General features: G+C 49.6%; 1 protein-coding gene across 2 annotated transcripts in view; it reads left to right on the top strand.

The window, feature by feature from the left end:
* fancm (FA complementation group M) overlaps window positions 1–24,120 on the top strand; it is a 31,885-nt gene that overhangs the window by 5,584 nt on the left and 2,181 nt on the right. The window contains exons 5-22 of one of the 2 annotated variants that reach the window (XM_041265595.1): window positions 2,508–2,639; window positions 4,514–4,646; window positions 5,186–5,290; window positions 5,703–5,795; window positions 6,793–6,971; window positions 9,037–9,243; window positions 12,455–12,695; window positions 12,938–13,089; window positions 13,864–14,025; window positions 15,597–17,616; window positions 18,067–18,152; window positions 18,468–18,536; window positions 19,880–20,011; window positions 20,556–20,703; window positions 21,201–21,310; window positions 21,532–22,089; window positions 22,461–22,785; window positions 23,478–23,769. In XM_041265595.1, coding sequence (XP_041121529.1) covers window positions 2,508–2,639; window positions 4,514–4,646; window positions 5,186–5,290; window positions 5,703–5,795; window positions 6,793–6,971; window positions 9,037–9,243; window positions 12,455–12,695; window positions 12,938–13,089; window positions 13,864–14,025; window positions 15,597–17,616; window positions 18,067–18,152; window positions 18,468–18,536; window positions 19,880–20,011; window positions 20,556–20,703; window positions 21,201–21,310; window positions 21,532–22,089; window positions 22,461–22,785; window positions 23,478–23,769 — 5,144 coding nt within the window. Of the gene's footprint in view, window positions 1–2,507; window positions 2,640–4,513; window positions 4,647–5,185; window positions 5,291–5,702; window positions 5,796–6,792; window positions 6,972–9,036; window positions 9,244–12,454; window positions 12,696–12,937; window positions 13,090–13,863; window positions 14,026–15,596; window positions 17,650–18,066; window positions 18,153–18,467; window positions 18,537–19,879; window positions 20,012–20,555; window positions 20,704–21,200; window positions 21,311–21,531; window positions 22,090–22,460; window positions 22,786–23,477; window positions 23,770–24,120 lie in introns of both variants that reach the window. The other variant, XM_041265594.1, reaches the window with a different exon arrangement.

Raw genomic sequence — 24,120 nt, 5'->3', positions numbered from 1 at the left:
ATTTCAATGAAAATGAGCAAATAGAAACAGTAAGTGTGAGATATTGTGCATAACGTTGTTTAGTTTTAAATACTGGCAATGCAATCCCCAGCTGTGGGTTAATGGGTTCTTGTGCAGGTAACAGTTTCCTAGGAGCTTGTGTTTTTTAGTAGCCTTTAGTGAGGCCCGCTGAGCAAAGCGCTGTGTGTAATCTGTCCTGGTGTTTTATCCATGGAGCAAAGCGCCGTGTGCAATCTGTCCTGGTGTTTTATCCATGGAGCAAAGCGCCGTGTGCAATCTGTCCTGGTGTTTTATCCATGGAGCAAAGCGCCGTGTGCAATCTGTCCTGGTGTTTTATCAATGGAGCAAAGCGCCGTGTGCAATCTGTCCTGGTGTTTTATTAATGGAGCAAAGCGCCGTGTGCAGTCTGTCCTGGTGTCTTGGAACATTTGTTTGAATGGTTCTGGGATGTGCAGTTTGCTTGGAGAGTTTGAACACTGTACTGGCAGGGATTCCATTTCTCTGCTTAAAGCTTTTGTTTCTGCAAGTATGGACAGATACAGTAGGACTCTAGCATAATGGACCAGTCAAGATACAGAAAGGGAAGCCTGCCAGGATTTCAAGATCTTTGGGATGGAGGTGTAATAGAGATTAACAGTTTCAGCTCCTTTTCCAACATGGGAATATAGACTAAATTAGAATAAATAAAATCCTTTTTGTTTTCAAGAATGTCCTGTTGGCAGCCTTCCTCCCTTGTACAATTGTAAAGCTCTACAGCTTTGGGCATTTTGGTGAGTTTCCTCCCCAGTTGCACACTGCCTCTGTTGCTCTTGCCCACCCCAGCTTACTGTCTGTATGGAAATGCACAGCGAGAAGCATCCAAGTCAAGCTCCTTGGTGTGTCTTGTGGTCGCTCTTTCAGGACTTGCTTTACATATGTATCTATTTGTTGATTGGTTTTGATTGTACTGGTTTCACTGTTTTCTTGCCTGTTGCATGAACTGTTGGCTTTAGGGTTTTCCCTGCAAGGATGGTACTGTAACACGACTCCCATTGCATAGCACATTGAGGCAGGTTCCTAACGTTGCTACACAGTCTGGCTTAGTTATTGACTCTTTCTGCAGCTTCACAGAAAGGCTACCTTTACCTAATGAACCTATTTCAGTGTGTAATACTGAACAGTCCTGCATTAGTGTAATACATGATTGTATCTGTCTTCTACCACTGAGGTGTAGTTTATGGTCTTCATATCAGCTGAAGAGGCTTGGGGACACTGCTCTCGTTTGTGCTGCTATGAATTCTTTCAGCAGAGTCTTGTTAAAAATCCGCTCGGTCTGACCCTGGCATGGCATCAGTGTTATTAAAGGTACAAGAAGGCTCCACAATTCAAAGCAGTCCAGTTTATTGCCACGTTTTATAACACAAAAGCATTGCGAACACCTTTAACACAAGAGCTTAAAATCATGAGACCTGCGCCGCTTTCTGTTTAATTAAAATGCATTAGAAAAAAAATCGCATAGCAGATAAAAATACTGCAAAATGTTTTAATTGCTCGTCTAACAAGTCTTTTTTTGTTAATTGGTGACGCTTTAAGTCATTGTGGGCTTGTATATAATACTGCACAGTACTGTAGGTTGTGAGGATAAGCAGATCCTGAGAACTAGCTATGTTTGGAACACTGTTTGTTTTAATAATGCGATTTCAGCAGCACAGTAATTAGGCTTATGCACATGTACAAGGTGTCCCTGCTAATATAATTTCAGCATGCTGTCCTGCAACGACACTGCAGCGAGCAGCAGATTCAAACTGCAGGGGCCATTGGGTTGATACTCATTTTAAACCAATCTGCAGCTGTCGCCTCTTTGGATTTGCTGAAAATTGTTTTTCTGTTTGCAAAACAATGTTTGATGGTCCAGTGTTGTGCAGTAGCCTGGAGCAGCCCGCGACACGTCCAAGGGTGTGCGTGGCTCTTTCTCAATGTAAAGATCCATTCTCAAATTTGCAATATTAATACTGTTTGTTATCTGTAATTGTCTCTCATTGAGCTGCCCTCTTAGCTAAAACAAGCACTCACAGAAACAAACAAACATGCAAACAAGAAAAAATATAAAAAAAAATAAAATTGTGAGCTGCAGAACGATGGAAAATGATGAAGAAGAGTGCCTTTACTACTGGACAATCCTCCAATGTGTAAGCACATTCACTCTGTGTAGCAGGTATTTGGGTCCCGCCTGTCGCAGCCTCACCCATTCCCAGCCCCAGCTCCAGTGTCCGAAGTGACAGTACCGCTGCAGTTATCACGGCTCTGTGCGATGGCTGTAACGTTGAGAAAGGTTGTCTAGAATCAGACTTTGAGCTTTGATTTAACTGCTTGATACTGAAACACGCCGGGGACTTGCACCAGGGTTTAGTGGGACTTGGGAGATTTGCTGCCTTCTCTGGTGAATGTGTTTGCAGAGAGAGAGAAAGCAGTGCCGTTGGGACCTTCTCTAAATTTGGATCCTGCGTGTCTGTGCCTCCCTCTCACAGGTGCTGGAGGTGTTTGCAGGACGGCTGGTCCGGTTGAACGTCCTGCCTCGAAGGGACATCCACAACCTCACCAAGTACCAGCTGGTCCTTGCTCGAGAGCAGTTCAGGAACAACCCTCACCCCCACATCGCTGTAAGAGTCTTCCACTCATTGTCATTGTTAACCAGCTGCAGGCTTTACTGTACTCTGTGCAGCAAGCATCTTCTTTCTGGAGCACAGGAATCTGAGAACTGACATGTGATCCCAACCTTTGTCATGCTGTTTTAATTTAAATGGTCTTGGCAAGAATAATGGAAACATTATCGAGTGTGTCTCTCCCCTGACCCTGTGTGTGTGTCTCTCCCCTGACCCTGTGTGTGTGTGTGTCTCTCCCCTGACCCTGTGTGTGTGTGTCTCTCCCCTGACCCTGTGTGTGTGTGTCTCTCCCCTGACCCTGTGTGTGTGTGTCTCTCCCCTGACCCTGTGTGTGTGTGTGTGTCTCTCCCCTGACCCTGTGTGTGTGTCTCTCCCCTGACCCTGTGTGTGTGTCTCTCCCCTGACCCTGTGTGTGTGTGTGTCTCTCCCCTGACCCTGTGTGTGTGTGTCTCTCCCCTGACCCTGTGTGTGTGTGTCTCTCCCCTGACCCTGTGTGTGTGTGTGTGTCTCTCCCCTGACCCTGTGTGTGTGTGTGTCTCCCCTGACCCTGTGTGTGTGTGTCTCCCCTGACCCTGTGTGTGTGTGTGTGTCTCTCCCCTGACCCTGTGTGTGTGTGTCTCCCCTGACCCTGTGTGTGTGTGTGTGTGTGTCTCTCCCCTGACCCTGTGTGTGTGTGTGTGTCTCTCCCCTGACCCTGTGTGTGTGTGTGTGTGTGTCTCCCCTGACCCTGTGTGTGTGTGTGTGTCTCTCCCCTGACCCTGTGTGTGTGTGTGTGTGTCTCTGACCCTGTGTGTGTGTGTGTGTGTGTCTCCCCTGTGTGTGTGTGTGTGTGTGTGTCTCTCCCCTGACCCTGTGTGTGTGTGTGTGTGTCTCTCCCCTGACCCTGTGTGTGTGTGTGTGTGTCCCCTGTGTGTCTGTAGTGAGAGGTGGACTGGGGACACACACCACACACAGAGAGGGACTGGGACACACACCACACACAGAGAGAGGGGACTGGGACACACACACACACACACAGAGAGTGGGACTGGGACTGGGACACACACCACACACCCACAGAGAGTGGGACTGGGACACCACCACACACACACAGACCTCTGGGAGGGGACACACCACACAACAGTGGTGTGTGTGTGTGTGTCTCTCCCCTGACCCTGTGTGTGTGTGTGTGTGTCTCTCCCCTGACCCTGTGTGTGTGTGTGTCTCCTGACCCTGACCCTGTGTGTGTGTGTGTGACCCTGTGTGTGTGTGTCTCTCCCCTGTGTGTGTGTGTGTGTGTGTGTGTCTCTCCCCTGACCCTGTGTGTGTGTGTCTCTCCCCTGACCCTGTGTGTGTGTGTCTCTCCCCTGTGTGTGTGTGTGTGTGTCTCCCCTGACCCTGTGTGTGTGTGTGTGTGTCTCTCCCCTGACCCTGTGTGTGTGTGTGTGTCTCCCCTGACCCTGTGTGTGTGTGTGTGTCTCTCCCCTGACCCTGTGTGTGTGTGTCTCTCCCCTGACCCTGTGTGTGTGTGTGTGTGTCTCTCCCCTGACCCTGTGTGTGTGTGTGTGTCTCTCCCCTGACCCTGTGTGTGTGTGTCTCCCCTGACCCTGTGTGTGTGTGTTTCTCTCCCCTGTGTGTCTCTCCCCTGACCCTGTGTGTGTGTGTCTCTCCCCTGACCCTGTGTGTGTGTTTCTCTCCCCTGACCCTGAGAGTGCGTCTCTCCCCTGACTGTGTTTGTGTGTGTGTGTGTGTGTGTGTCTCTCCCTCTGACCCTGTGTGTGTGTGTTTCTCCCCTGACCCTCTCTGTTTTGGTGTGTGTGTCTCTCCCCTGACCCTCTCTGTTTTGGTGTGTGTGTCTCTGCCCTGACCCTCTCTGTTCTGGTTTGGTACAGGTAGCGCAGAAGGGAACTGTAGAGGGAGACTTTGCCCTCTGCATCAGCCTGTACCACGGCTATGAACTGCTGCTCCAAATGGGGATCCGCTCCCTCTTTCTCTTCATGCAAGGCATTATGGATGGCACTAAGGGTAGGTTCCATGCTTGTTTACAACGATCCCCAGCTGAGTCAGCCAGAATAGGCAGATTGTACATCAGAACACAAAAACATTGAAAGGAAGCTGTTCGGCCTGTCCAGTTCAAAGTAGCTGATTGATCTCAACTTTGTCAAGTTAGGTCTTCCAGGATCTGTGATTCTGTCTCAACTGTAGTTTAACCAGGCCAGTGTAGGACTGACCTTTTACTGGGAGATGTAAGGGTGCCATGGGATCTTTATTGTCCACAGGAGTCATCAGAGTCTTGTTCCACATGAAGGCTGGGGCATTACTTGAGATCTGTCTCAAAGGAAAGAGTGATAGAGTCCCCTAATTTTAAAAACAGTAACTCATTTTATTTATTTATTTATTTTGACAGATTTTACCCAAAGAAATTCAACATTGACACCATACAAACAGTAAAGCACTACAAAACACAATGCAGCAATCAGCAAAATTAAAGAGAAATCAATAGAGGGTATTTTACATTTAGAAAGTGTTTCTATCGAGGTGAACCTCGTCTCTGTGTCCCGCAGGCATGACGAGGGCGAGGAATGAGCTGAGCCGTAACCCTGACTTCATGGGACTCTACCAGCAGATGGAGGCAATGTTTGTGGATTCCAGCGGAGCTTCAGCCACACGTACGTCACAGAGAGAGTTCTTCTCTTTCATTGTGTGTGCAGTGTCTGTGCTTTGGGGATCCTCGTCACAGAGAGAGTTCTTCTCTTTCATTGTGTGTGCAGTGTCTGTGCTTTGGGGATCCTCGTCACAGAGAGAGTTCTTCTCTTTCATTGTGTGTGCAGTGTCTGTGCTTTGGGGATCCTCGTCACAGAGAGAGTTCTTCTCTTTCATTGTGTGTGCGGTGTCTGTGCTTTGGGGATCCTCGTCACAGAGAGAGTTCTTCTCTTTCATTGTGTGTGCAGTGTCTGTGCTTTGGGGATCCTCATCAAAGAGAGAGTTCTTCTCTTTCATTGTGTGTGCAGTGTGTGTGCTTTGGGGATCCTGCCCCCTACCCCTCTTGTCATATTGATGTTGTTTTGCTTCGATCTGTAGGAGCCGACAGACCATTTGTTTACAGCCATCCGAAGCTGAGGAAACTGGAAGAGGTGGTGGTGGAACACTTCCAGTGTTGGTCTCTGCGAGAAGGTAAAGACAATAACATGGATTGTATAGATGCCTCAGAGATGGGGAAGCTGTGTTTGGAGTTTGTTACAGGAAGTTATTTTGTATGTTATCAATGGAGCCGACCTGCTTGCGCAGTTCTGTCAGCCGAAAACAGTAACTTTGAGCTGAGGGTGAAGATGCCATTGATAACACATGGCACCTTGTCCTGCTCCTGCCAACAATAAGTGCATCAAAGATTCATCTGTGTTATTCATGGCAGGCAAGCCTTCTATTACCACTCATCCTTTGATCAAACCAGACGGGTGGGTATTCAGGGATGGAAATAAGACTCCTATTGCATAGCAGTTTCACCCATTCCAGACTGTACTGGGAGACACCGTGTATAGGTAGCAAGCTCTGGTGTGTCTTATTAAACTTATCGCAGAACCAGGAAACGATCAAACTGCTGTGCAGTGGGAGCCGCATTGTTATGAGATGCGATTCATGTGCAAGGTGCTTTCTCGCTGCGTGTCTCGTTTCCCCTGTGTGTTTCTCGCTGCACTGACGCTGCGTGTCTCGTTTCCCCTGTGTGTTTCTCGCTGCACTGACGCTGCGTGTCTCTCGTTTCCCCTGTGTGTTTCTCGCTGCACTGACGCTGCGTGTCTCGTTTCCCCTGTGTGTTTCTCGCTGCACTGACGCTGCGTGTCTCTCGTTTCCCCTGTGTGTTTCTCGCTGCACTGACGCTGCGTGTCTCTCGTTTCCCCTGTGTGTTTCTCGCTGCACTGACGCTGCGTGTCTCGTTTCCCCTGTGTGTTTCTCGCTGCACTGACTGCGCTGCGTGTCTGTTTCCCCTGTGTGTTTCTCGCTGCACTGACGCTGCGTGTCTCGTTTCCCCTGTGTGTTTCTCGCTGCACTGACGCTGCGTGTCTCGTTTCCCCTGTGTGTTTCTCGCTGCACTGACGCTGCGTGTCTCGTTTCCCCTGTGTGTTTCTCACTGCACTGACGCTGCGTGTGTCTCGTTTCCCCCGTGCTGATCCAGGTCAGCCCTGTCCTGGAGGGGTGACGCGGGTGATGATCTTCTCCTCGTTCAGGGAAAGCGTGCAGGAGATCGCTGAGATGCTGAGCCGCCACCAGCCGCTCATCCAAGTCATGACCTTCATGGGACAGTCCTCTGCGGGCAAGGGGGTCAGGGGCTTCACACAGAAGGAGCAGCTGGAGGTAACCCAACACAGACCCCCCCAAGCAGGGCAGCTGCACTGCAGCTGCGTGTCTCTTTTCCCCTGTGTGTTTCTCACTGGTTTGTCACTGACCTGCTGCTGTCTCGTTTCCCCTGTGTGTTTCTCACTGCACTGACGCTGCGTGTCTCTCGTTTCCCCTGTGTGTTTCTCACTGCACTGACGCTGCGTGTCTCTCGTTTCCCCTGTGTGTTTCTCACTGCACTGACGCTGCGTGTCTCTCGTTTCAATGTGTGTTTCTCGCTGCACTGACGCTGCCATGTCTCTCGTTTCCCCTGTGTGTTTCTCAATGCACTGACGCTGCGTGCTTTATCCCCTGTGTGTTTCTCACTGCACTGCTTTGCAATGCTTTTCCCCTGTGCTTTACCTGACATGCCTGTCTCTGCTTTCCACTGTGTGCTTTACAATGCTTACCTGTGCTTTATCATGTTTTCACTGTGCTTTACAATGCTTACCTGTGCTTTATCATGTTTTCACTATGCTTTTATAAGGGTTAAAACCTGAAGGGAAATAAAAACAGGCTTTGCTCTATTCACTTACTGTTTTCAATCTACAGCAACAGGACAGTGAGGTCTGTTTGTAATGGTGTGAGCAACAGCAGCAGATGTTAACACTGACAGCCTTGAACTCTGTATATTCACCCTGCTGGTGCAAACCCCTACAGGGCATGTGTGTCCCCTAACAAGCGCTTTATTTAGACAAAAAGGGTGATACGAAAATAATTCCCAATTTCGTGGACTTCCACTTATTCTTGACGAAACGAGATAAGTGAATGATAACGATTACTAGGATAGATGTGTCGTTGGCCTGTCTACGCCAGACAAACATTCATAATCAACCCACTGCTCGTTGGGTCGTCAGTCTACAATTGTGACTGTAGAACTTGAGCTTATATAAGTGCGTGACGCTACCATCACGTTTGGGGATGTCACTTAAAAACCCGGGGGTTGTTCGCGACGTTACGATGGGTGAGCTCCAGGATCGGATCAAGATTAGGGATCAGTGGAGCCTCGTCCAGATCCGCTTAGTGCAACACCTTCTCATGATCCGGCTTGTGATGTAGCTCCGATACAGTGAGCCCAGATCGGGAGTTCAGTGTGCAAGAAGGAGCAGCAAGGTGCTGTTATATATAATATTTTGAAAAACAAAGGCAGTGCAAACGAGTGTCAGCATTTTAGACAAAAAGGAAGGGAATTAGATGTCCATTTTAAGTTCATAGTTTTAATAATTTAATATTAATAGCATGCAGTTTTTAATAGCATTATAGGGTGATGTGATTAGAAGCCGGCACGGATACAAGGGCTTCTCTTCATGCTGCTGGGTTTCTCTGGGGGTTTCATGCTGTCTCATGTAAACCTCTTTTGAAGAGCTGAGAACCCGGAAAATGTGTTTACCCTACTTCTTCATCTCATAACAGTCTTAGGGGCAGACGAGGAGCATCAGTCCCACTCGTGTTTCACAAATACGCATGTCATGACTTGCTGTGTGCTTGAGAGTACATGTCAATCACCGGAGACACCCAGCCCGGGCAGGACAGATCCTCAGGGAAAGGGCTGCTGTGAAAGCTGTGCATGAGTCTGCTTCCTTTTTTGCACAGAGCTAACCACATTGCTTTGATGATAGGCTGTCAAAATCGTCCGATGCAGTGGAACCGCTTTGAATATTTATCTGCTTATTTCAATATTTTAAACCCCTTTAGCAGAAGAGGCTCATTTAGAGGATCTCATTTTCAGACATGTCTTCTGAGACTTGGAGAATGGAGCTGACAAGATATTCATCAATTTAGTTATTTTTACTTGAAATTGCCAGAGTGCAAAATTTTGAAATACTAAGAAAAAAAAAAAAAAAAGGAAACGTAATTAGTAATGACAGCATTGCTTAATCAGATGGATTCACAGAGCTCCATTAGCACTAATCTTGAACGACCTTACCTAAAATAACAGCCCAGGATTAGGTGTGTGAAACTAGTCGGATCCGTTTGTGTTAGTTCTTTGTAGATGGCCCTAGCTTACCAGGACCTTTGCCCTTTTCTGCTCTGCTCTGCCCAGGTGGTGAAGAGATTCCGGGAAGGTGGTTACAACACTCTGGTCTCTACCTGCGTGGGGGAGGAGGGCCTGGATATCGGGGAGCTGGACCTCATCGTCTGCTTCGATGCCCAGAAGAGCCCCATCCGACTGGTGCAGCGCATGGGCCGCACGGGGCGCAAGCGGCAGGGCAGGATCGTGGTCATCCTGGCAGAAGGCAGGGAGGAGAGGGTACGGGTTAGGGGGCAGGGAGGAGAGGGTTAGGGTTAGAGGGCAGGGAGGAGAGGGTATGTGTTAGGGTTAGGGGGCAGGGAGGAGAGGGTATGTGTTAGGGTTAGGGTTACAGCAAGGAGGAGAGGGTAGGGGTTAGGGGGCAGGAGGGTGAGGAGAGGGTTAGGAGTCTCCAAAACACGTTCCAGGGAGGAGAGGGTTAGGGTTAGAGGGCAGGGAGGAGAGGGTATGTGTTAGGGTTAGGGGGCAGGGAGGAGAGGGTTAGGGTTAGGGGGCAAGGAGGAGAGGGTTAGGGTTAGAGGGCAGGGAGGAGAGGGTATGGGTTAGGGTTAGGGGGGCAGGGAGGAGAGGGTTAGGGTTAGGGTGCAGGGAGGAGAGGGTTAGGGTTAGGAGTGCAGGGAGGAGAGGGTTAGGGTTAGAGGGCAGGGAGGAGAGGGTATGTGTTAGGGTTAGGGGGCATGGAGGAGAGGGTTAGGGTGAGAAATACAGGGAGGAGAGGGTTAGGGTTAGAGGGCAGGGAGGAGAGGGTATGGGTTAGGGTTAGGGGGGCAGGGAGGAGAGGGTTAGGGTTAGAGGGCAGGGAGGAGAGGGTATGTGTTAGGGTTAGGGGGCATGGAGGAGAGGGTTAGGGTTAGGGGGCAGGGAGGAGAGGGTTAGGGTTAGAGGGCAGGGAGGAGAGGGTTTGGGTTAGGGTTAGGGGGGCAGGGAGGAGAGGGTTAGGGTTAGAGGGCAGTTAGGAGAGGGTTAGGGTTAGGGTGCAGGGAGGAGGGGTTAGGGTTAGAGGGCAGGGAGGAGAGGGTATGGGTTAGGGTTAGGGGCCCATGGAGGAGAGGGTTAGGGTTAGAGGGCAGGGAGGAGAGGGTACGGGGCGCAAGGGTTAGGGCAGGGAGGAGAGGGTACGGGTTAGGGGGCAGGGAGGAGAGGGTAGGGTTAGGGGGCAGGGAGGAGAGGGTTAGGGTTAGAGGGCAGGGAGGAGAGGGTATGTGTTAGGGTTAGGGGGCAGGGAGGAGAGGGTTAGGGTTAGGGTGCAGGGAGGAGAGGGTAGGGTTAGGGTTAGGGGGCAGGGAGGAGAGGGTTAGGGTTAGAGGGCAGGGAGGAGAGGGTTAGGGTTAGAGGGCAGGGAGGAGAGGGTATGGGTTAGGGTTAGGGGGCAAGGAGGAGAGGGTTAGGGTTAGAGGGCAGGGAGGAGAGGGTTAGGGTTAGGGGGCAGGGAGGAGAGGGTACGGGTTAGGGTTAGGGGGCAGGGAGGAGAGGGTTAGGGTTAGAGGGCAGGGAGGAGAGGGTATGGAGGGTTAGGGGGCATGTTAGGGTTAGAGGGCAGGGAGGAGAGGGTATGTGTTAGGGTTAGGGTGGCAGGGAGGAGAGGGTAGGGTTAGGGTTAGGGTGCAGGGAGGAGAGGGTTAGGGTTAGAGGGCAGGGAGGAGAGGGTATGGGTTAGGGTTAGGGGGGCAGGGAGGAGAGGGTTAGGGTTAGAGGGCAGGGAGGAGAGGGTTAGGGTTAGGGGGCAGGGAGGAGAGGGTATGGGTTAGGGTTAGGGGGGCAGGGAGGAGAGGGTTAGGGTTAGGGTGCAGGGAGGAGAGGGTTAGGGTTAGAGGGCAGGGAGGAGAGGGTATGTGTTAGGGTTAGGGGGCATGGAGGAGAGGGTATAGGGTTAGGGGGCAAGGAGGAGAGGGTTAGGGTTAGAGGGCAGGGAGGAGAGGGTATGTGTTAGGGTTAGGGGGGCAGGGAGGAGAGGGTATGTGTTAGGGTTAGGGGGCAGGGAGGAGAGGGTTAGGGTTAGAGGGCAGGGAGGAGAGGGTATGGGTTAGGGTTAGGGGGGCAGGGAGGAGAGGGTTAGGGTTAGGGTGCAGGGAGGAGAGGGTTAGGGTTAGAGGGCAGGGAGGAGAGGGTATGTGTTAGGGTTAGGGGGGCAGGGAGGAGAGGGTTAGGGTTAGAGGACAGGGAGGAGAGGGTATGGGTTAGGGTTAGGGGGCATGGAGGAGAGGGTTAGGGTGCAGGGAGGAGAGGGTATGTGTTAGGGTTAGGGTGCAGGGAGGAGAGGGTACGTGTTAGGGTTAGGGGGCAGGGAGGAGAGGGTATAGGGTTAGGGTGCAGGGAGGAGAGGGTTAGGGTTAGAGGGCAGGGAGGAGAGGGTATGTGTTAGGGTTAGGGGGCAAGGAGGAGAGGGTACGGGTTAGGGGGCAGGGAGGAGAGGGTTAGGGTTAGAGGGCAGGGAGGAGAGGGTATGGGTTAGGGTTAGGGGGGCAGGGAGGAGAGGGTTAGGGTTAGGGGGCAGGGAGGAGAGGGTTAGGGTTAGAGGGCAGGGAGGAGAGGGTATGGGTTAGGGTTAGGGGGGCAGGGAGGAGAGGGTTAGGGTTAGAGGGCAGGGAGGAGAGGGTTAGGGTTAGAGGGCAGGGAGGAGAGGGTATGTGTTAGGGTTAGGGGGCAGGGAGGAGAGGGTTAGGGTTAGGGGGGCAGGGAGGAGAGGGTTAGGGTTAGAGGGCAGGGAGGAGAGGGTTAGGGTTAGAGGGCAGGGAGGAGAGGGTATGGGTTAGGGTTAGGGGGGCAGGGAGGAGAGGGTTAGGGTTAGAGGGCAGGGAGGAGAGGGTTAGGGTTAGAGGGCAGGGAGGAGAGGGTATGTGTTAGGGTTAGGGGGGCAGGGAGGAGCAGGGAGGAGAGGGTTAGGGTTAGGTATGGGTTAGGGTTAGGGGGGAGAGGGAGAGGGTTAGGGTTAGAGGGCAGGGAGGAGAGGGTATGGGTTAGGGTTAGGGGGCAAGGAGGAGAGGGTTAGGGTTAGAGGGCAGGGAGGAGAGGGTTAGGGTTAGGGGGCAGGGAGGAGAGGGTATGTGTTAGGGTTAGGGGGGCAGGGAGGAGAGGGTTAGGGTTAGGGGGCAGGGAGGAGAGGGTTGGGTTAGGGTTAGAGGGCAGGGAGGAGAGGGTTACGGTTAGGAGGAAAGGGTATGTTTTAGGGTTAGGGTTACGTTGCAGGGTGGAGCAGGTATATGTGCTGGACGGGGCTTTTATACAACTTCAGAGCGTTTTATAGCATTTTGATCCAGTTTTTGAGCACTGTCATTGAACACAGAGTGTGGGAGGAAGAAAAGTCAAATAGAAATAACGGAAGGTTTAAACCCTTCATCTATGAAGCCTAGATTCCCACCCTTCATGAGAGAGGCTGTGAAGGGAGTAATTCTGGCTCCCGCTGTTCATTTGATTCTGTGCTTTTCTGTAGACCTACAATCAGAGTCAGAGTAACAAGAGAAGCATCTACAAGACAATCCTGGGGAAGAGCAACTCCTTCCACATGTACCAGAGCAGCCCACGCATGCTCCCCGAGGGGGTGAACCCTGCCGCACACAAGATGTACATCGCCACCGGAGAGTTTGAGCACAAGAGCAAATCCAAGCGCTACAGCACAGTGAGGAGATCGGGCTCCGGTCTCCGGGAGTCCTTCCTACAGCCCAGGACTCCAGGTAAGAGGGCCAGCTGGGAGTGTAGAGGGCATTGAGGGCATTCAGCTAATACAAGGATTCTGTAAATCCCCTAGAGAAATGTACCACAGTATTCATTACACTTCTGCACTTGCTTTTCGCACGATCATTATATGCATACTATGCATTTCCCATAGTTTACCCTGGTTCACCGTGTATTTAGTCTCTTCTGAAGAGATGCCCTGCAGGCACCCTGTCTGTCCCTCATTGTTGTTGTTTTGCAGCTGCTCACCAGGGGAATTCGAAGGGGGACGGGCTGCTGAGCCCGGAGGAGTTTCAGGTGTGGAGCGCAGTGTACCGCCTGCGGGACGAGCCACAGCCCAGACTGCCACGGGAGCCGTTCGCTTCCGTTCAGGAGCCCGACCTGAGAGACACTGTGAGTCCTGTAGTACAGTACAGCACCTCCCTGACCCGAGAGACACTGAGTCCTGTAGTACAGTACAGCACCTCCCTGAACCGAGAGACACTGAGTCCTGTAGTACAGCACCTCCCTGACCCGAGAGACACTGAGTCCTGTAGTACAGCACCTCCCTGACCCGAGAGACACTGAGTCCTGTAGTACAGTACAGCACCTCCCTGACCCGAGAGACACTGAGTCCTGTAGTACAGTACAGCACCTCCCTGACCCGAGAGACACTGAGTCCTGTAGTACAGCACCTCCCTGACCCGAGAGACACTGAGTCCTGTAGTACAGTACAGCACCTCCCTGACCCGAGAGACACTGAGTCCTGTAGTACAGTACAGCACCTCCCTGACCCGAGAGACACTGAGTCCTGTAGTACAGTACAGCACCTCCCTGACCCGAGAGACACTGAGTCCTGTAGTACAGTACAGCACCTCCCTGACCCGAGAGACACTGAGTCCTGTAGTACAGTACAGCACCTCCCTGAACCGAGAGACACTGAGTCCTGGGAAACCTCTTAACTAATTTCAGTGTGTTTTTTACTGAAATACAAATTGAACATGCACGTAAAGTTTATAGTCCTACACAAGATTATTCTTGAGTGGAGTTCCCTTTCCTGTGAAAGCGCTGTTCAGTTTTGAGTGGAGTTGTCTTACCATTACTTCACAGTCTGCAGTTTTGAGTGGTGTCTTGTTTCCTCCAGCTGTGTGCAGGTCTGCATTATTGAAAGAGTTCTGTGTCCCGCAGGAATCCCAAGCCGGGCCCGGTGTTCGGGAGCTGTCTCTCTCCGAGTGGAGGCTCTGGCAGAACCGCCTCTTCCCCACTGAGCTGGTAGATCACTCAGAGCGCTGCAAGCACTTCAGCGGCATCATGGAGACTGTGGAGCGCATGAGGCAGGAGGAGGAGGAGGTGAGGAGGAGGAGGAGGAGGAGCTCGTCTTCTGGCTCTGTCCCATTGCAGTGATCTAAACAGAAAGCACAGTTTACATCCTTGGGATACCCCTTACTAGCATTAGAATCATAGGGAGGGTGGCTCACTGCAGATTTCATGTGGGGCTTAAAATGGCTTGAAATTCACACAAACCCTGCATCCAGACCTGGGTTTCACAACTAACTTATTGAAATGATTAGACAAGGGGACTTCTTAAACCCAGGGCTGGCTGCAGGACTATCTCGAGTTTCAGACCATGACCACTAAAAGCAGAAGCTAATAGGAGCTGGGTGCACTGAGGCATGCCACACGCTGGGTAAGCGTGCCAGCTTTGAACAAATAAAATAGCAGGAGCCAAAGGACCCAGCGACCTAAAGAACTTCAGCTCTTCTTTGGGGCTTGTTCTAGCCTCGTTCTCCAGCCCTTCGCTCTTTCTTTGTAGAATGTTGTTGTTTGTAGTGGAGCACACACACACACACACACACACACACACACTCTCTCTCACACACTTTATCTCACACACACACATCTGCTCTTGGTCATGAAGAGTTTAAGAGCTAAAGCATGAGAGTACTTTGGTAACTGTCCTTTCCTAATTCCATTTCGGTTTTTGTAAGATATATTTAGTAAGGTATGTCTATCATTTGATCCTGGCTGTGCTTGTTTTGAAAAGGCTAGCTCTGATTTTTAATGCCCTTTTCCATCTCTGTCTCAGCAAAATATATAAACAGCCTGTTCAAATGTGCTTTAATGACGCAGTACTCAAGTAACCATGGCGATCGTCAAATAACATTCGCCGCACAGGTTAAAGGATTACAGACTGGGAGTAAGAACAGACTGCGCTGTCAATCTCAGGCTCGCGTCACATTGCTGGGTTACATTATAAAACATGTTTACTGATTTCTCATGACGGCTCATTTTAAGATAGATGACTCTGTTTTGAAGACATAAGAATTGTATTGTATTAGTAAAAATCAGCAGGAAACCACCTGTTTTTAAACCTGGGCAAATCAAATCACTGCTTAACCATGCACTGGGATAGCAAATCACTGCTTAACCATGCACTGGGATAGCAAATCACTGCTTAACCATGCACTGGGATAGCAAATCACTGCTTAACCATGCACTGGGATAGCAAATCACTGCTTAACCATGCACTGGGATAGCAAATCACTGCTTGAGTGCAGTGTTTGGTGGCTGGGGTTGTGAAAGCTCAGATTTTTAGCCTCAGAAAATGGCCCTGGTGCAAATAAAGGCAGTGACTACCAAACATTGTGGTGCTGATGCTTTTGTTAATTGGTGCACTCCAGGTTATTGGCCACCTATTGCGCTTTTAGCAGCTCTGAGGAGATCTTTTGAGTTCGATGCAGCCTTGCTTTGGCTTTTATCCAATCAGTCGGCCCCCTCTGTTGCTGCATTTACAACAAGGTGGTGTCTGTGAAAGTCTCTTAACATGTAATGCGTGTCTTGATTACTCACTGCATTTAACAGAACGACCATTTAATAGGGTGACTTGTTTTTAAATTTTGTATTTGTTTTTTTCTGGGTAGGGAGACTGCAGTTACGCTTCGGCGCTGATGCCGTACCTTCACATGGAAGACGTTGTTGGGAGTACAGTCGGTGCAAAGGATGGTTCTGTTCGTGCAGAAGATCTCCAAGATCAAACAGACCCCAAGGGCCCAAAGAGCATTGGGGCTCATCGGAAAGCTGTCAGCTCAAAGCAGAAACTCCCTCTGGGCCCATCAGCCAGACCTAAAGAGGCAGATAAAAACCTTCTGGAGTTTCAAGGGAGTTCATCAAAGAGGGGGATTTCAAGGGTTAACTCAGGGTCATCAGACACCAGGGGGGTCAATGCGGAGACGCCATTCCCAGGAGAGGACCATGCAATCAAGGACAGGTCCAAAGAAAGCACGAACCAATCGAAGCTCGCCAAGCTTTTCAAAACAAAGACTGCTCCTATTTTGGTAATGAATGTGGATTGTGATTTTGATACAGAATGCGCTGTTATCAATAAGAATCTGGATCAGGTGGTTAAAACTGCAGCAGCAGACGAGACAAACAGTGCACCGGCACACATCGGTCTTGTACGAGATTCTTTGGAAACCGAAGAAGCTACTGAACGAAGTGTTAAATTTAACCAGAAAGCCAGTTCAGATACTGGGTATAGTAGTTTAGTGGATGCAACCCAGTTAGATTTAGACAGTGTGTTTTATTTGCCTGAACTGAATGGCCCTTTAGAATCTTGTGGAGTGAAAGATGTCCCGGACAATGTGAAAGATGTTTTGGAAAGTGTAAGAAACTTTCTGACAAAGTCTCCTCCTCGTACGCTTGACATTGATTTTCCTCCAGAAGAGTCTCACGCTGATCCCGAGATCCAGTCCGAGTTAAATCCTTTTCATTTAAACTTCTCCTTGGTGGATGTTTTGGAAAACGATTGTGAAGAGGAAGACTCCATTGTGGTTAATGATGTAGAAAATGAACTGCTAGATGCAGATAAAGCGGAGGACTGGAAAGCACCAATGCTTGATGGCAGCCTGGCCCAAGACTCCATCAGTAAAGCAGGGAGCCCAAGCTGGGATGATGTCTTTGATGAATGCAATGTCCATGAGGAAGCTTTGGACAATGGTGGACAAGATCCCAAAACATTTGAGAATTGTGAAACCTTGCACCAACCTCAAACTATAGAACTGGAGTGTGGAACTAGCTTAATTCTAGATGAGGAAGACCAGCCGAGTCACGCACGCAGTAGGGTCCCCGCTGGACATGATGACAGCATAAACTTATTTGAAGATGATGACCTCTTTCTTGAGGTTAGTATTCCGTGTCCGGCTCTTGACACCAGCAAGCAGTTTACTGCAGGACCAGAGCTGCAGCCAGATGCCATGAAGAAGAATCTTCTGCTTCACCAGGATGACGCTAGCCATGGTGAGGCACAGTGTGGCCCTGAAGTGCCAGGCACACACAGAGAGGCTCCCCATGTCGACCAGCACAAGTCCCCAGAGGATGAAGGGATGTTTGATTGCTCGGGCGAGCTCTTCTCTGTTAACTTTGATATGGGGTTCTCACTTGAAGACTCTGGTGGTGATGTCTCAGACAATGGAAACGGAACTGTGAAACCAGAGGACACCAGCGAGACCCCTGCTGTTGACAGAGCTTCAGAGGTGGTTCTGTCGGATGTCACCAGCTTCCTAGCTGCTGCGTCGTCCAGGTCTCTTATTGATCCTTTTGGCAGGAACTCGTCAACGCCGTTGGTACATCAAACCAAGAGGGTTGTGGCTGGAGATTTGATCACACAGACGGCTTCTCCGTTTTCCCCTCTCTCCATGAAAAAACATCCAACACCTGCAGTGTTTTCCACACCACCTACCTCCTTTTCAAGTCCTGGGGTTCAGGGCCAGTGGGCTGGAGGAAGCCGCAAGCTCCAGACCGAGGAGTCGCTGCTTGGCAGTAGAATATGGACGCCCAAAAGCTTCAGCGCAAAGAAAAATCCAGCATCTATCAAAAGAGTTTTACTACGGCCGGAAGATTCAGACGAAAGACCATCTTGTGACCTGAAGAAAAGCAAGCGAGGTGAAAAGAGGTTTCTGGACTCCCCTATTAAAGGCAAGAGCTCTGTGTTACTGGGGACTTTGTCGTCTCCTCGGATGTCCTAATTAACGGTGCTGTTTAAATATAACCTGCAGGAAATTGATTTCATTTTTAGCTGGCAGAGCAGGAAATCCTGAAAAAAAGCTTATTGACATGTGACCTGTGTGCCCTGTTCAGAGCTTACAGACTGTTTAAAAAGAAGCCAAAAACAACAAAGAACACTTTCAAGAATATCAAACTGTTTTGTTGTTTTTTTTCCCCATAAAAATAGACCTTAACAAGAAATCTATAAATGATGTTGCTAATCGCTTTGACGAATGGTAGCATTGTATAGAAATGTCTTTACTTGTTCGGCCATCACCTCTTTGACATCACTGTGTACAAACAGAACATCCTCTGAGCTACTGTGTGTCTTTCCTTTTTCCTTCCCAGTGGACAACAGCAGTGAGAGTGAGGAAGAGGTTGTTTTCAGAAGACGGGGTAAACGAACAAAGCCAAGTGTTCTGCGATCTCCTGAGGTGAGGGTTGACTTTTACTGAGGAAGCCAAACGGTTTCAAACAGGCCTGGTTCTGGTCACATTCTGTGATCATTTGTAGTGAGACACCAGACCCTAATTCTCAAACCCAGTTGTTAAACACGCATTCTTTTCCATGCATTGCTCCTGTTATAGAAACAGACTGCTCCTGGAGCGCATTGCTTATTTCACCCATGAGGACGGCTATGAAAACCCACTCTCCCTATTCCAGGAATAACTACAGCACTGCATGGCACATCAAGGACACTCCTCTAGTTGCACTTGAAATGGCTAATGGATGTTTTTCTTGCTTTTAAGAACAAAAATACCAGTGATCTGGACTCCCCCTTTCAAGTAACCAGAACATGTCAGGACCAGCTCAGCACAGTGAGTGAAGTCCTGGCTGGTTCATTTACCTGTGCAGCCAGACCAGGATCACCTGGATACAGTTACACAGACCTTTTTGGTGACTGGAAAAGAGATCCCACCAGCATATATATATATATATATATATATATATATATATATATATATATATATATATATATATATATATTATATAAGAATGTCTCGACAGTCACGCTTGGGAAAGTCTACACTATCATCTCCAGAGAGGTCACTGCATCTTCAGATGTTCTCGTATCTAGATAGACCACAGAGCAGTGCAGAACCCTTTCAGATTGGGTAGAGGTCTCACCAGTGTGTATATAGACCACAGAGCAGTGCAGAACCCTTTCAGATTGGGTAGAGGTCTCTCCAGTGTATATATAGACCACAGAGCAGTGCAGAACCCTTTCAGATTGGGTAGAGGTCTCACCAGTGTGTATATATAGACCACAGAGCAGTGCAGAACCCTTTCAGATTGGGTAGAGGTCTCACCAGTGTGTATATATAGACCACAGAGCAGTGCAGAACCCTTTCAGATTGGGTAGAGGTCTCACCAGTGTATATATAGACCACAGAGCAGTGCAGAACCCTTTCAGATTGGGTAGAGGTCTCACCAGTGTATATATAGACCACAGAGCAGTGCAGAACCCTTTCAGATTGGGTAGAGGTCTCACCAGTGTGTATATAGACCACAGAGCAGTGCAGAACCCTTTCAGATTGGGTAGAGGTCTCACCAGTGTATATATAGACCACAGAGCAGTGCAGAACCCTTTCAGATTGGGTAGAGGTCTCACCATTGTGTGTATATATAGACCACAGAGCAGTGCAGAACCCTTTCAGATTGGGTAGAGGTCTCACCAGTGTATATATAGACCACAGAGCAGTGCAGAACCCTTTCAGATTGGGTAGAGGTCTCTCCAGTGTATATATATATAGACCACAGAGCAGTGCAGAACCCTTTCAGATTGGGTAGAGGTCTCTCCAGTGTGTATATATAGACCACAGAGCAGTGCAGAACCCTTTCAGATTGGGTAGAGGTCTCTCCAGTGTGTATATATAGACCACAGAGCAGTGCAGAACCCTTTCAGATTGGGTAGAGGTCTCTCCAGTGTATATATAGACCACAGAGCAGTGCAGAACCCTTTCAGATTGGGTAGAGGTCTCACCATTGTGTGTATATAGACCACAGAGCAGTGCAGAACCCTTTCAGATTAGGTAGAGGTCTCTCCAGTGTGTATATAGACCACAGAGCAGTGCAGAACCCTTTCAGATTGGATCGGGTTGTCTTCAGTTGTTTTTTTTGCTCATGATGTTGAATGACCTCCTCGCTGGTGTGTTTGCAGTTCGAGGAGTCGGAGAATGAGGGCCAGCCTGGGCTCCAGCTGTCTGATGAGGACTTTCAGGACACTTCGGTGAGGAGCTCCAAACAAGCTAGGCTTCTGAAAAACAGAAACGTCGGGAAAGGCTGGAGGAAGGTAGGCGCAGCAATGAGGTTGAATCCATATGACTTCATCCTAATATACATGATATAATAATGTCTGATAAAGGCTTTCTCAGATATCTTTATGACTTCATCCTAATATACATGATAAAGGCTTTCTCAGATGTCTTTATAACTTCATCCTAATATACATGATATAATAATGTCTGATAAAGGCTTTCTTATATGTCTTTGTGGTTCTCAAGTCCTCTTTGTTTTAATGCTATGGGTCCTTTTGCTTCGTAAGTCCTATATTAGAGAAAAGGAAACTGCATGTTTGAGAGAGATTGTGTGTATCTGTTACTTGAATCAAGTGGACATTGAAGAAAAAGTATTCTTTTCTATACTTCCGGATGTACAGGGATGTTTATATTGCATAGCGTTTGGGCCGTTCCAGGTTTTACTATGAGCTTGATTAGCGTCACTGTTTAGGTTACAAGCTCACAGACCTGGAATGGATAAACCACTATTCAATGTCTTCCACAGTGCTGCCGCTGTGCCTCGTATTCCCCGCTCTCTAACCTTTCTTGCTCCTGCAGCCAGCCGGGCGCCTCTTCCTGGACGAGGAGGCGGAGCTGTCCGAGGGGGCGGAGGGCGTGTCGTCCGACGAGGACTCGGAGGAGGAACATGACAACTCTCTGGAGGGCTTCGTCGTGGGTCACAGCCAACTCTCCCAGGGCTTGAACGGTACGTTTCTCTGAAAGCTGCTGCAGTTTTGTGAGCCTCTTGGCCAGGTGAGAATCTGTTCTCAGCTGACTCACCTGGTCAAATAAAGAGGAGACAGTTTTGTATACAGGGATACCAAGATATTTAGTGAGCAAGCAGTCTGAGTGAAGTTATCCAGCAGCAAACTCCCGAACCTCAGCTGTGCTGCTTTCCTAGAAAATGGAGAACATTTTGGGGGACCATTCTATTTGAGAAGGCTTGTTCATTAAAATAATTAGCATATTTGTGAAGAGGAGAGGATTATCTATTCAGAGATATGCACAGGGTTTATCTGAAGAAGGTTCATCATGTATTTTATATATTGTGTGTCTCCTCTAGATTCTGATATGCACAGGGTTTATCTGAAGAAGGTTCATCATGTATTTTATATATTGTGTGTCTCCTCTAGATTCTGATATGCACAGGGTTTATCTGAAGAAGGTTCATCATGTATTTTATATATTGTGTGTCTCCTCTAGATTCTGATATGCATGGGGTTTACCTGAAGTCTGTGCGGAGCCCCATTGTCTACAACAAGTACAAGATGGTTTACAAGCAAAATCTTGATGACATGGCCGTCTTCTCCCAGGTAAACCTTAAAACAGGCTTTGCAAATAGTATACAAACACTGTACAGGAAGAGTTTCCTAGACACTCGCCAATCTCACTAGTAATCTGGTTGTTTTATAGGCTTGTGGGTTTCTTCCTGTATTTCAAAGTGGTCTCTAACCTCACCTCTGAAACAGGGGGCTTGCACAGTGCAGAATGAGAAGTGCATGCAGGGCAGTGATTCGCTTCTCTCCCCGCTCAGATTCCGGAGCAGGACGAGACATACATGGACGACAGCTTCGTTGTGCATGAGGGAGAGGACGAGGAGGAGGGGGGGGGTTCTGGTCTGAGCGATGAAGATGAGGTGGGGGGAGTGGAGCTGCTCCAGGAGGACTCCTACGTTGGTGGGAGGAAGCAGTACCGCACGAGGAGACACGAGCGGCTGAAACAGGCCAGGGTCCTGGAGCCAGCAGACCAGCCAGCGCCGCACCCTCCCAAAGGGAAGAAGAAAGCCTCCCGAATCATTGTCCAGGAGGACTCCAGCGAGGAGGAAGAGAAGAGAAAAATGAACCCGCTGCCTGAACCGCCCCCCCGTACTGACCGGCTGGACACCAACTTCAAGACGCCTCGGCCTGTCTCTTCATCCTCTCTCCGGACAGTCAGGAAATCCGGCCAGGGAAAGACCCTGGAGGAGAGGTGCCAGCTGAGGCTGCGCCTTGAAGCTTCCTTATCAGAGGCTCTGGACTTTCAGCCTCCGAGCGGGGAGGGACGTTCGGCTTCCACGGGGAAGGAACCGCAGAGCAAAGCACCGCTTCAAAAGGTAAGCAGAGACCAGGGCATTCTCAACATTACTTTGTCTGTCTATCTAGAATTAGCTTGAATGCATTATATATACGTCTAGATAAATATTGATTTATGGAAAAAACAGAAACTTCGCTTTTGTCAATCTGGACCTCCTACATTTAATTCAATGCCTGTTACAGTGGACACAGCGCAACACATGCACCAAATTATTAAACCATGTGGAAAGGTTGATCATGCACGCTCATTTAACTCTTCCTGAGACAGAACCCGTTGCACTACTGATGTGGGGAGGTGCAGATATTCAAAGATAGAAAATAAGTACATGCCTCGTGTAGCCCTTTTTATATCCCTTGAAATCCAGTGAACTTCCCCTCCCTTTCATTCCAGACGGAGAGCTCCTTCCTGAACCCTGATCCCAGCAGCACTGTGAGGAGCAGCGGGTCCCCAGCTCCGTGCGTCCTGGTGGACAGTCGTGAGATTGCATCTGGCCCCGAGGTGATCTCCTGCCTGCGGGTGAAGCACGGGCTCCGGGCCGAGGTCTGCTCGTTGGGCGGGTGCGACTTCATCGTCAGCAACAGGATGGCAGTGGAGCGGAGGGCCCAGTCTGAGATCTCCCACAGCCAGAACCGCGGCAAGCTGGTCGAGAGAGTCCAGAGCCTGCGGGCAGCCTTCGAGAGGGTCTGTCTCATCGTGGAGAAGGACAGGACTAAAGGTGAGCAAGGGGAGCGGGCTCATGCATAGACCTGCCGAGCAGTGCTGCAAAATGCAGGTTTACAGGAGGGTTATCTCATGGGTGTTCAATGTTTTGTTTTGTTTTGTAATATTTAATGTGCTATTTGTTTATTTCCTGTTGATTTGTTTTGAAATGTATTTGCTTTTAGAACCCCTCCACGTACTCATTTAGCAGTCAGATTCTGGTTACAAAATCACTGCTGTTCCAGCGACCCGTCCAATCAGGTTACAAAATCACTGCTGTTCCAGCGACCCGTCCAATCAGGTTACAAAATCACTGCTGTTCCAGCGACCCGTCCAATCAGGTTACAAAATCACTGCTGTTCCAGCGACACGTCCAATCAGGTTACAAAATCACTGCTGTTCCAGCGACACGTCCAATCAGGTTACAAAATCACTGCTGTTCCAGCGACCCGTCCAATCAGGTTACAAAATCACTGCTGTTCCAGCGACCCGTCCAATCAGGTTACAAAATCACTGCTGTTCCAGCGACCCGTCCAATCAGGTTACGATTACCCAGATGGAGAGGATGCTAGCAGAGCAAATATGATTGATCTGCACAATGGCAGATTCAGGCAATGCTGCAGGCCTGTCTTTATTAGAATTGTGTTGAAAAAAAAAAACAAAAAAAAAAAACCGCTTGATTGTAACGGACCGGATTTGTCACCGCAGGAGAAACGTCAAGAATCATCCAGAGGACCCGGTACTACGACAGCACGCTGTCGGCTCTGCTCGGCGCCGGGACCCGGATTCTCTTCAGCTCGGGTCAGGAGGAGACGGCCGGGCTGCTGGCCGAGCTAGCCCACGTGGAGCAGAGGAAGAACGCGGCCATCACCGCCCCCCTGCAGGTGAAGGGTCACCAGCAGCAGGCCCTGCAGTTCTACCTCACCATCCCCGGCGTCAGCTACGTCAGCGCTCTGAACATGTGCCATCGCTTCCGCTCCGTCTGGCACATGGTCAACAGGTATGCACATTAGCAGAGCGGCGCACTAGCAATGCTGCCTGACATCCTCCCCATTGAGCTCCACACACATCCTGTATGATCAGCGCACTAGCAATGCTGCCTGACATCCTCCCCATTGAGCTCCACACACATCCTGTATGATCAGCGCACTAGCAATGCTGCCTGACATCCTCCCCATTGAGCTCCACACACATCCTGTATGATCAGCGCACTAGCGATGCTGCCTGACATCCTCCCCATTGAGCTCCACACACATCCTGTATGATCAGCGCACTAGCAATGCTGCCTGACATCCTCCCCATTGAGCTCCACACACATCCTGTATGATCAGCGCACTAGCAATGCTGCCTG

The sequence above is a fragment of the Polyodon spathula genome, chromosome 12 (assembly GCF_017654505.1).
Source record: "Polyodon spathula isolate WHYD16114869_AA chromosome 12, ASM1765450v1, whole genome shotgun sequence".
Lineage (NCBI taxonomy): Eukaryota > Metazoa > Chordata > Actinopteri > Acipenseriformes > Polyodontidae > Polyodon > Polyodon spathula.
Note: the sequence above shows the minus strand (reverse complement) of the source record. Positions and strands in the feature narration are given on the sequence as shown.